We start from the raw sequence: 12094 nt of genomic DNA on the forward strand, positions 1-12094 counted from the left end.
AAGCCTCCCAGTCTACTGCAAACATCCCCCATTTTTGGCTCTATATTCTCTCTTTAAATTTTGTAATATTAAAATCCTGCATCTGCATAAACCTAGGTTTTCTATTCTGCTCTCTGTGTTGCTCCTGGAGGATTCCTGCCTTCCCCTGTTTTCCCAGGCAGCCTGGAAACATTTCTGAGGCAGCCGATGACAACACTGCCCTTCATTGCAGGGAAGGAAGGACAAGGACCTTGAAATCTCATTTCAGGATATTTCATCATGTGAAAATAAATCTCATTTCCTACAACATTCAAGATTACTTATCAAATAATGATCTGCTTCTTAATGTCTAGACTTTTGGAATCTGTGCGAATTAAATGTTGTATTTGCAAATGCATTTATTCATTACACTTAGCAATTAACACATGATTTAAGCAATTGAACTGTAAATTATCCCCTTGTTTATAAAACAACAACATCCTCTATTGGATGCAGCAATATTTATTACAGCAATTAGTAACACATCAATTCTTGACTAGCTCACAAGAGATCTCCTATTAGCCCATATGAGGATGATTCTCCAGCATGATCTCTGGCACCAGGGCACGAACACAGCTCTGGACCAGCACATGTGCAGCCGTGCAACAGGCAAAGCAAATGGAAAATGCACCGGAGGATTCAAAAAATCCCACCCCTCGCTAACACCTGTCAATGGCCAGAGGGCTAATGGAGAGCTTTGACTGCACAACAGAAAGTGGGAAAACAAAAATAAGGGAGAAAACACTCCATTCTAGCACACACCCTGTGCCGCTGTCAAAGTGCTAATTGAGGATTTCAAATCCCCTCCCTCCCACTGCCTGCCTGGGCAGAAAAACAAACAAAAATCCACCGTCCCTGTGTCCCCCTGGCACGCCGCCCCGAATCACCTCACCTGCCGCCACGGCTGAACTCTGGAGCAATTCAGATGGCTCCCCAGGACTGCTGCAGGCAGGAGGCAGGGCGGCATCCAGCCCCCTGGATCCTCCTGGCCACACACCTTAGCATCGTGCCCTGCCGCCCTACCCACCTGTGTGAAACCATTGTCTGCATGAGGTCGCTAATCTAAATAGCACGTGATCATCCTGATACCCTTGATATAGCTAAAGGACTAATTTGAGCTCTGTTGTCGCCTTGAATAATGAATATTGATTTTAGGAATACAGGATTCAGATTAGTGAGATAGGCTAATTCTCTCCACAACACTGCCAAACTAAAACAAAACTGAAGACACCAGGGAGATCAGACACCAAGTGCAAATGATTCATTGTACCCTGGATTTATCAGACTCCATCCGCTTACAAGGAAGACACTGGCTCTGCAAAGCCTCCATTCTGCAGTAGGAAAGCACTGCACCATCAAGTATCCTGTGTTTTCTTGAATAAAGGGATATAGGAATAATGGAAATGGGAGGGCTGGCAAGTTGTGACCAATCCTACCTGTCAAGGGGAAATTCCAAGGGCTCCAGGACCTGGTCAGACCAGGGAGGCTGAGACCTCTGTCCCCACCCTTGGTGGGGCACACAGCCCTTGGCCTGCCTGTCCTGCCTACACTGTCCTCAGTACAGCTTCCCAGGGTAAGGCAGGGCTGCCTGTCGCAGCATCTCTCAAAGGTTCCAAATATTTTCTTGCTGCATCATTACGGTTGCCCGGGTTTTGAGGATAACGTGAAGTTTACACAACACTATCCCTGCTGCCAGTTCATGGCATGAAGAGAAGAGATGGTGATCAGCTGGTAAATTTAGCAGAAAGCTCAGTGGCAGTGATCAGTCCAGGCTGCTTTCTTGGACTGATTAATACCAAGGAGAAGGAACTGTGTTGGAAAATATGATTGATTGCTCTGCAGAAGAGCACAGATACTATGGCCAAGGGCTGGCCCTGTGGGATTCACGAGTCTGCAGTCGGTGAAGGTTGAATCCCCAGGGAGTCACATGCCAAGGCTCCCACCTGCCCTTGGCTGCAGGAACCGGCAGGGCAGGGGAAGAGGGCAGAGGGGGCACAGAAAAGGGCTTGTGTGCTGGGAATTTGAGGGCAGGCTGACGCACCCAGCCACAGGCTCCCTGCACCGAGGACGGCTGGCGAGACTCCCACCTCACCACGCTTCCGCCCACATCTTCCCATCCCCTGGCTGCACCGACCCAGCTGCGCGCAGCTGGGCTGCAAACCGCACTGCTGGTCTGATCTGACTTAAAAGCCGTGTTCTGGAAAAGCCTGTGGGGTTTCCTGCAGCCACAGCGTGTCAGGGATCGCAGACGGCTCCCAGACATTAGTGCTGCAGCAACATGGCTGGAGACTGGACTGAGGACGTGGAGCTGATGCACACCCACTTTCATCTGGCCCTCAAGAGAGTTCCTTCTGCTCAGTGTTTGGGACAGGGACATCTGTGCCAGTGAGCCCTCATGCCCTCCCCAGCCCTACCACTGCCAAACTCACAGTATTTTCACGTATGTACTCCTGCTTTATAACTTGCAGTCTTTCCATTCCCTGCAAGCACGCAAGCACCACAGCTCCAGCAGAGACCAGCAGCCTCAGGCAGCAACACAAGTGGGATCTTAATAAATAAATAACTCGGCTCTCACTGCCAACACCTCCCACCACAGAGGGAGTGAACCAGAGCCAAGATGCTCCTTCTCCCCTCTGGAGTGTGGCAGTGACTGCATTTGTTTCTGGTTCTCAGAGGGATGCAGGCTCAGCTGTCTGTCTCCCTGCCTAGAGCTCCTGTATCTTACCCAGGATACTGGCTGTTGTAGTGCAGTGGGACTGCCCTGTCATGGTCAGCAGACTGCAAACCAGTGGTCTGGTGAACTCCAGGCATGTTTCATGAAAAGAGCATCTCTCTGAGAAGGTTATAAGACAGCTCTGGCTGGTAACGGCAGTGCCAGATACCAGTCCAAGCCCCACAGGAAATTTAGGAATGTTCCCAGAGCTTGTTCCCAGCTGTGATGCCTGCCAACACCCAGCCTTGGTTACCAGCAGAGGACCAGGCTGGAGCTGGGGCTCTGGAAAGGCACAGAGGGGAAAGCTGGGGCTGCACCATCTCATGCCCATTAGCACATTGTGGCTGCTCTAGCCAAACCAGCAACCTCTGAAGTACCGCCGTGGGTATCAGGAAGGGAATTCCCATCCACATGGGTGGCATTTCACAGCTGCCAAAATGCCCTCCCCGCCAGCTCCCCAGCAGCATTTCCTTGGTTCAGCAGGATAGGAGCCTGCCAAGAGGAATCAGCTTAGCAAGAGATCCAGGTATCCTGGCTCTTGTCCCAGAGCCTTTCTCAGCACAGAGCCATGCTCCAGCCTGGGCTGGGATGGGCTGGGGAAATGAAAATGGGTCTTCTTTGTCCATCCTTAGTCACTCTGGAGTTTCTCAGACTGGCACTTTGCTACTCAAGCAAAGCTTCAGCCTCTTCACCCCACAGTTTCCTGCACCATTCCCAGGGATGCCTCCCTAGTTGTGTGGGCAACAGAATGAAGAGCATCAGTTCCTGGAGGCCAGAATGCTCCCTCCACACAAGGGGGTGTCACTGCAGAATGGCCAGAGCTGCCCCAAACACACCCAGCCTGACTCACACAGTGAAGGAGGAAAACTAATAAATACTTCAACCTCTCTTCTGCAGTAGCAGCCAGGGACAGCTGAAAGAGCCCTGGGGAGGGCTGAAAGGCTTGTGGGGAGCAGCTGCTACACAAGTACCCACCCTGAGGTCTGTCTGACAGAGCTGGGACCCCGGGCCTCAGCAGGTCTTTGGGAAATGGGTTCCCAGTGGAACAACAGGGCAGGGCCTGCCATAAAACCAGGCTGCTGCCTTAAAATGAGCTGCTCCTGCTATTGAAGGGGCCAGGCAGTGACACTGCTGCACAAAAGCTGCCCTCTTTACCACAGAGACCTGGTGTGTAGGGGAGCAATGTCCATGAAAGCTCTCCTTCATCTAGGGAGCTCTGTCAGGAAGTGCATTTGAAAGTGACCTTGTTCCAAAGACCTGGCAAATGTTTATAGAGGGGAAATAAATCCTGAAACCTGCGCCCAAACCTTTTGCGATCACCCCTCCTGGGGGAGCTGGTTGGGTATGGATTGCACAACAGCTTCTGGGATGGGAATTATGAGGCAAGTGTGCAGGGCTGTCCAGAGGAGACACCTGTGCCAGGGACATGTCCCTGAGACGCAGCACTTATTTCCCAGCCTTCAGGGTGGTGACAACTTTGAGCTGTGGCCAGGCTAGGTTTTCAGCTTATGACCCAAAGAAGAAAGGCTTGCTATGCCATTCCTGGGATCCAGCTTGCAACCCAGTTCTTACAAGCAATTTCATTTCTATTTTTTCTATTTTCTCTATTTCTTAGGATACTTCAAGCTTTGTATATTAAAACACTTGGATCTCTAGAAGCGCATTTTGCTCATCTTGGCTGCTTCCTAAAGGACCGGAGAGCAGGCACAGCCAACCCTGCCACCTCCTCACCTCCAGCGTGCTGCACCAGCAGCAGCATCCTATTCTACTCCTTCCCACCCCTGGGCCCGTGCCCAGGACTAGTCTAAATTTTCTTGCCAACACATTTTTCCTCCAAGATGTTCTGCCAGTCAGTAAAGCCCCGATACATTGACTAAAGGCTCTTCCCAAATCTGTTTTGGATAATTCCCAATTTGTAATCCAAGACGACTGCCGGAACAAAGGAAAAAAAAAAAAAAACCAAAACATTGTGGGAGGACTGTGGGACAAGGAACATCCCAGTCCCTGGGGCAGTCCCTTATCTCAGGGTTTCACCTCCCTCTTGACACTTCTTTCACAAGAGAAGGCGGGGCTAAAATGCCCAGATCCCCTCAGAGGTTAAAAACCTCTTCACTACCGCCTTCCAGCCTAAACTCTGCCTCAGCCATTTCATTTCCAGAGACATCCTTCCATGCAAATCCTCCCTTTCCTCTCCTGATCCCTGGGGAATTCACAAGTATACGTGCTTCCGCTTGGAGATCACAACCCTTGCACACGAAGGCATTTCACAGCAGCAGGCAGGCGGAGGATGATGTGTGGAGCAGGGACACACCAGCGTCGCTGCTCCCACTGCCCCGCGCAGCACCCGCTGATGGATCTAAGCAGCCTCCCCCGAAGCAGACGCTTTTAGAAGCCCAGTGCCCACAGCCCGGCTCCTCACACACCCCAGAAGCGAAAGGCGCCCGGCAGGCTCTGCAGCGGGCAGGTTGGGAGCTGCTGCCAGGCAATTCCCAGGTCCTCGGGGTGGGCGAGGGCTGGCAACCCCAAATGACAGCCTGTTCCTGCTGCCTGCCCCGCTCTCGTCCCACAGGGACACCGACCTGTTGCCGGCAATTACAGGCGGTTTGCAGCTCCTCGGCTGCCACAAACATAGACATAATTGCAGCCTGTTCTCACTCCGGCCGGGAGGGACCGGGCTGCCGCATTTCCTCAGCCCTTTGCAAATCCGCGCCGGAGGGAGAGAGAACACCAGCTCAGTAATTGTCTTAACTTTCTTCCCCACCAATATATGCAAATATCAATCAGCACCAGAAGAAATATTGATCAAGCGGAGAAGTTTCTAAGCTCTCCGAAAACAAAGTGCAGTTTTCACGCAAATCTGTGTCTCCGACTTCCACAGGAAGATAACTGTGAAAGTGCTTTTCGGCACTGACTTCCCAGCGCAGTCTCGGTCTTTTCCTCACTCGAGTTTGTTCAGCTGCCTAGATAATTGAAACTTACATCAAATACTGTTCATCTGAAGTTAAACCTTACACGCTGAAGGCTGCCTTTTTTTCTTTTTTTAATCAAAAGGCTTGTGGCTCCATCAAGGAGCTGAAAGAAAGCCTGGATTTATACTTTTCCGCAGTTTAAAACATGACACTCTCCCTTTTATTTATTTTTCTTTTTTTAAACTCTGAAGTCTCAGCAGGCAAGCCTCTGCAGGGACAAGGGCTTTGCACCGGTGAGATCTGCAAACATGTCTCTTCTTTCTTGAACTTTATTTTTCTCACGGTCTCTGAAAAGGCAAGATCGGGTGATACGTGTGGGATTGGCCCTGTACAGGTGCAGATCAGGTACAAGAGGAGGTGGAAAAACATTACTGTGTATACTCAAGAAAAAAAAAAAAGAGAGAGAGACAGAGAAAGAGCAAGTGAGCACATTTTTGAATAGGCTAGGTCTAGTTCTTGGCAGGATGACTCAGGCCTAGCTGGCAGACTATGGGAATAGGAGTGTGAGAAAGTCAGTCAAGCGGAGGGGAGAAAAAAAAAAGGATTCAAGTCCCCAGGCAAAATACTTTTTTTCTTTTTTTTTTCTTTTTTTTTTCTTTTTTTTAAAAGTAACCCACAAACTGTCCAAACCAGCCGGAGGTGGCAGCAGGGTGGCTAGGCCAGGGCCGAGGGACAGGCACCTCCCTCTCTGCGGTTTCGCCTGTGTCCCGCGATGTCAGCGCACGCACCACCGTGTCTGTGTCCGCTCCGCCGGCCCGGCTTGCGAGCCGGCCACCAGAACCCACGGCGGCCACCGCCCTCCGCCCCGAGCGTGCCACCGCGCACCTGCCCCGTGCCCGCGTCCTCCGGGCACCGGCCCCGCCCAGCCCCGGGCACACCTGCGGGGGCAGGGGCAGCACCACGTGGCGCTGCCCGGGCGGGCGCGGGGACACCCGGCCTGCTCTGGGGAGACCTAGGTCGCCCTGGGGAGATCGGGGCGAGCGCGGCAACGCCGCGGGCACCGTGGGAGGACGCAGGCACCGCGGCGCGCCCCCGCACACAGTAGCTGCGCCCCGGCCACCACAGCTGGGCCAAGCCCGCCGCGGCCCCCCACAGCGCAGCCCGCCCCGGGGCCGGCGGTCCTCGAGGGGAGCGGGCGGAGCCGCGCCTGCCACGGGCGCCAATTAACCCGGTAATTAGCGCGGCGCTCCCCGCGCCCCCCCTCCCGCCGCGGGCGGTGCCCAAGGGGTTAAACCGCGGCCGCCCGCCCCGCGCCATTGGCCGCCGGCCGCCGCGCGGCGCGCAGCCAATGGGCGGGCGCCGTCCACGAGCGGGGCCGCGTGCGGGCGGCGCCCATTGGCTGGGCGCGAGTGTGGGAACGGCGGCGGGGGACGTTTCACACGAGCCGCGCGCGTGCGGCGCGCGCTATATAAGTAGGGGCGGCCAAGGGCGCGCGGCACCCGCGCCCCGCCGGCCGCGCCGCCGCCGCCCCGAGCGCTTCCCACACGGCCCGGCCCGGCCCCGCACGGCCCCGCCACCGCCGCGGCGCCTCTTCCCGGCGGCGCACCATGCCGGCCGACCTGATGGAGAAGAGCAGCGCCTCGCCGGTGGCCGCCACCCCCGCCAGCGTCAATGCGACGCCCGACAAGCCGAAGACGGCGGCGGAGCACCGCAAGGTAAGGACGGTCGGGACGGGATGGGACGGAACGGGAAGCGCCGGGCGGAGCCGCGGCGGACGCTGACTGTCGCCTCTCTTGCAGTCCTCCAAGCCCATCATGGAGAAGCGGCGGCGGGCGCGCATTAACGAGAGCCTGGGGCAGCTGAAGACGCTCATCCTAGATGCGCTGAAGAAGGATGTAAGCGGAGGGGGTCGGGACGGGGGGTGCGGGGGCAAACCGCGCTGCCGGGCCGGTCTGAGCCCTGCCTGTTCCCGCAGAGCTCCCGGCATTCCAAGCTGGAGAAGGCCGACATTCTGGAGATGACCGTCAAGCACCTGCGGAGCCTCCAGCGAGCCCAGATGACTGGTGAGTCCCGAGGGGGAACCGGAGAGAGGGAGCTGGGGTGGCGCTGCCTGCAACCCCGGGGGCTGGGGACATCACACGCTCTGCCTGCTGCCTGCTCTGTAGAGAGGGTAGCGGGAGCACCAGGCTCTGCACCTGCATCCCTGGGGAGTAATGGAGGGGAGAGTGCTGTGTTCTGTACCTGTAGTCCTGGTTCCAGTGGCTCTGCACGGTCATGGGGGACACAGTGCTGTGTCCCTGCTACTGGGGGATGGTGAGGGGTAGCGTGCTTTGTGCTAGTATTCCCAATAAGGAGATGCTGGGAAGGTCACTGCTGTTTGTGCATTTCTGGTACTGGAGGTCACTGAGAGGGCTGCAGTCCCAGCTTGAGTTCCCACTGCTAGCAGAGCTGTGCTCCACACATGGATCTGTTTTGGGGGTGAGAGGCACAAGAACCACTGGAGGGGACTGAATTTCCAACTTGGCTCCTCGGTATATGGCGATATAAGGAGATTCTTGAGACTTTTCTGTTCCCCACCTGGGTCCCTGGTGCTGGTGGACTTGGTAGTGGAGGGGCTGTGCTTTTCATCAAAATTCTTGGCACTTGGGAACACAAGATATACTGCCAGAGGGGCTGCTTTCCCCATCTGGATTCTTAGCTCAAAGGGGCTGTAGGATGCAGTGCTGGTGGGCTGTGCACCCCTCTTCCCTGTGGAGCCTGCTGACTGTGTGCCTCTCCTCCCACAGCTGCCCTGAGCACAGACCCCACAGTACTGGGCAAGTACCGAGCCGGCTTCAGCGAGTGCATGAACGAGGTGACGCGGTTCCTCTCCACCTGTGAGGGTGTCAACACTGAGGTGCGCACCCGGCTCCTGGGCCACCTGGCCAGCTGCATGACCCAGATCAACACCATGAACTACCCTGCGCCCCCCCCGCCACCCCCGTTGCCACCAGCCGCAGCCTTTGGGCCACCCCTGGTTCCGCCAGGCAGTGGTGTGGGGCCGCTCCCAGGCGTACCCTGCAAGCCAGGTGCCGATGCAGCCAAGGTGTACGGTGGCTTCCAGCTGCTGCCAGCCTCTGATGGGCAGTTTGCCTTCCTCATCCCTAGCACTGCCTTTGCTCCTGGTGGAGCTGTGCTGCCTCTGTATGGTGGCCCACCCACAGCTGCCACTGCTGCCTCGCCGCCAGGCCCGCCACCCGGCACAGCCGACTCAGTCTGGAGACCCTGGTGAGGGTGGCGGGCACCGGACTGGACTTGGCACTGCACCCCGTGCTGCTGGCACGGCTGTACATAGATTATATGTTCATATTGGATTGTGCCTTTGTACCATAGCACTCCCTTGACAGTGTTTCGTGTTTTACACGAGATCTTTTTTTTCTTCCTTTCCTCCCCTTCCTTATGTGACACCAAAGATTGGGGGTTTGTTTTTTTGGTTGGGATTTTTCTTTTTTTTTTTTTTTTTTTTGAATGCTCTTAAAATAAAAGTTTCCCTTCCATTTTGGAAGGCCTTTGGAGAGAATTTGAGCTCTGGCATGTGTGCATAGGAGGGAGCCCAGTTCCTGGCTGCATGTGGATCTTGCTGCTCCAGGGCTGCCTTTTCCTGTTCACCAGGCTGGAGCTGTCACTCAGACCCTCTGTCCCCTCTGTCTTGTGAAATCACCTGGCCCCTCTCCCTGCCCTGGGGCAGATGTAATTACTGCTGCTTTGGGAGCAGCTCAATTAATCAGACTTGCTAAAAGGAGCTTGTATTTGCAGAGCTGGTGAATGTGCTGTGGGGGGCACCTCTACTCTGTTCTGGCACCTCGGGCTGATGGAGTTGGTATAGCCGTGGTAAAGCAAGACATTGAGCTGCCCGGGTGAGCCCCCTGCCCTGGACCCGGAGGAGTTTGCTTCCCAGCTAGTAGTGTAAATTGCAAGTGACTCCATCCAGTCAGTTGACTGAGAGAGCGGTGCCTTCCAGCTTCTCGTGTTACAAAAGCAGTGGCTCTGCAGGACAAGCCTGACACAAGTGCTCCTGTCTCCTGGCTGACGGGCTGCAGCAGGCGCTGGGCACCACCTCCACCTGGACTTAAAAGCGTAGAGCTGTTCCCGACCCTGAGCACCAGCCAAGCTCTGCTTGATGATTAATGATTTGCATGTGGTTTTGATAGAGTTGGGCATTTCCTCTGCTGTTATATGGAAAACACGTGGTCGAGGGAGTGATGTGGGTCTGCAAGGACTCTGTAATCATGAGCTGCAGCTGACCTCTGTGACTTGGGGATGCCCCGTTTCCAGGCAAGATGCAAGCTATAGATAGTGGCGAGCAGCAGTCTCAGGTTACGGCTTGCATGGCCCTTCTTAACAAGTCCTAACTCAGAGCGGACAGCTTTAAGATGTGCCAGGATCCACTGGGGTTTCCGTCCAAATCCTGCTGCAAAAGCTTGTTGGATTTTGTCTGGATCAGCCAGATGCTTGACTGTATCCAGGTGCTGGGGAAATGAAAGCTGGGGAGAGTGAGACCAGATGGATTAAATCTGCTGGGGTTTTAACTCCCCATCTTTGCTCCCAGTAAAGAAACTCGCCTGATCTGAAAATACATCCTGGGAAGAGGGGTGGTATGTGCCTGGGATATCTCTCTCTGCAGGTGTACTGATGAAGCTGGGGGCAGTGGCACTTTTTTTTTTTTTTTTTTTGGTAAGGAGTTGATTTCCCTGGGATGAGCTTTTCCTTCTCTCTCTCCTGTAACACCTTGCTGGCCTGCCTGCATTGCCACCCTCACAGAGGCATCTCACAGCCAGGTTTTGTGTACGAGGCTTGGGAATATGAAATTTGCTGTCCCAAGGCCAGGTGTGTGTCTGTACAGTCTGAGCTTTCCCTTCCCTTCCACCAGCCAGAGTTGTCACCTTTCTGCAGCAGAGGCAATGACGGTAGGACTGAGCCCACCTTGTGTTCAGAGAAGTGCTTGCAGGACCTGTCTCAGAATTGCATCAGAACAACCCCTGTTGCTGGATGGCTTGTGTGGAGTTGATGTAGACCAGTAATGCATTGGTATAAGAGTGAATGCTGTTCCATCCAAGAAGAGTCTTCCTTTTCTGCTGAAGCAGTTGGTTTGGAAAGCACATTAGAAAAAAAAAAAAGACTTTGCTGTAGGCTAATGGAGAACATACAGCAGATCCTAGAGTGAAAGACAAGATGAACCTATTTGCTAATGGAGTTTAAATAGCCTAGTATAAAGCAGATACGGCATGCTTGGACTGGTTTCACTAAAGCTTACTCTGTTTACTCTATCCCACAGCTTGTTGACATGAGAGATCTGCTTGAGTTTGTGAGCTTTAAGGGGATCAGCAATTCCCAAGAGCTGTGCTCTTGGTGCCAGTTCACTGAGCCCATGACAAATTGGGATGACAAATGCAGGCTGTGGGTCTGTGGATCATTGTGTGTGGGAATTCTCCTTCAGGTACAGCATATGTCTTTAAACGGATGCTGTGGGATGAGCAGGCAAGGGTAAGGGAGGGGTGGGGAGTGTCAGGGAAGGTACAGGGCTGAGCTATGACCCTGCATGGGGTCTGAGCAGGACAGGTAGGAAAAAGGACTGGACTTAGTGCTGCCAGATAGGATGAAGTTTCTCTTGGCTTCTCTGGGCAGCTTGCTGAGCCCTGTCTGCCAGTGGAGGGGATCCCGGGCAGGGCTGGAGGCATATCTTTCTCGTGGCTACTCTTGGGTTGGTCAGCACGTTACCACAATCCCGTGGGTGCATTTGCAGACCTGGAAGGAGCAGTGCTCCTATCTCTGCCTGCAGTGCACCTGCAGGGGGCTTCGTGGGCAAGGGGTTTTTCCTGCCTTCCCAGCACCCTGCCTTGCCCCCCACCCACCACGGAGCTCACAGCCCCGGCTGCCCCTCGCATCCCCGCAGCTCCCTTCCATCTGCTGCTGCTGCCGTCCCGGGAAACCTGTCATTAAAGTCAATTAACTTTTCCCACACTCCTCGTGAGCGGTGCAAAAGCCCCTCCTTGCTTCCTCCTTGGCTCTTAAGTGCTACCATATGGCACAGGCCTCCGCGCCCCCCCCCCACACCCGCCCTGCCTTTGATTCCAGCCAGACAGCCGGAGCTTTATGATTTAAGCCGGGAGAGCCCTCGTACCAAGCCCTGGGCCGCTCTGCGGCCAAGGTGGTTTTTTTAGCAGGCAAGGCTGTTTTCTGGCAGGAAATGAATAGCTCCCAGATGAGCTCAGGAACCTGAGAGGTCGTGAGAAAGGAGCGAACCCCCGGCGCGGTGGCGGGCTGCCAGCGGTGTGGGGAGCGCGGGAGGGAGCGCGCCGCCGCCGCCGCCGCACACGAGCGCGCCCGGCCCCCGCTGGCAGGCGGTGTGGACGGACGCCGGCAGCCCGCGGCCGCACGCCGCCCGCACGCCGCGGCCGAGCCCCGGCCCTGCGGC

General features: G+C 55.2%; 1 protein-coding gene across 1 annotated transcript; it reads left to right on the forward strand.

Annotated features, from left to right (window-relative positions):
• Positions 1-7246: 7246 nt before the first annotated feature.
• On the forward strand, positions 7247-9436 carry HES1 (hes family bHLH transcription factor 1). The gene is made up of 4 exons (XM_062499096.1): positions 7247-7355; positions 7440-7535; positions 7616-7703; positions 8427-9436. The coding sequence occupies exons 1-4, from the start codon at positions 7248-7250 to the stop codon at positions 8909-8911; spliced, it is 777 nt and encodes a 258-aa protein (XP_062355080.1). The 5' UTR covers position 7247; the 3' UTR covers positions 8912-9436.
• Positions 9437-12094: the final 2658 nt, after the last annotated feature.

This window comes from Cinclus cinclus, chromosome 10 (assembly GCF_963662255.1).
Source record: "Cinclus cinclus chromosome 10, bCinCin1.1, whole genome shotgun sequence".
NCBI classification, from domain to species: Eukaryota; Metazoa; Chordata; class Aves; order Passeriformes; family Cinclidae; genus Cinclus; species Cinclus cinclus.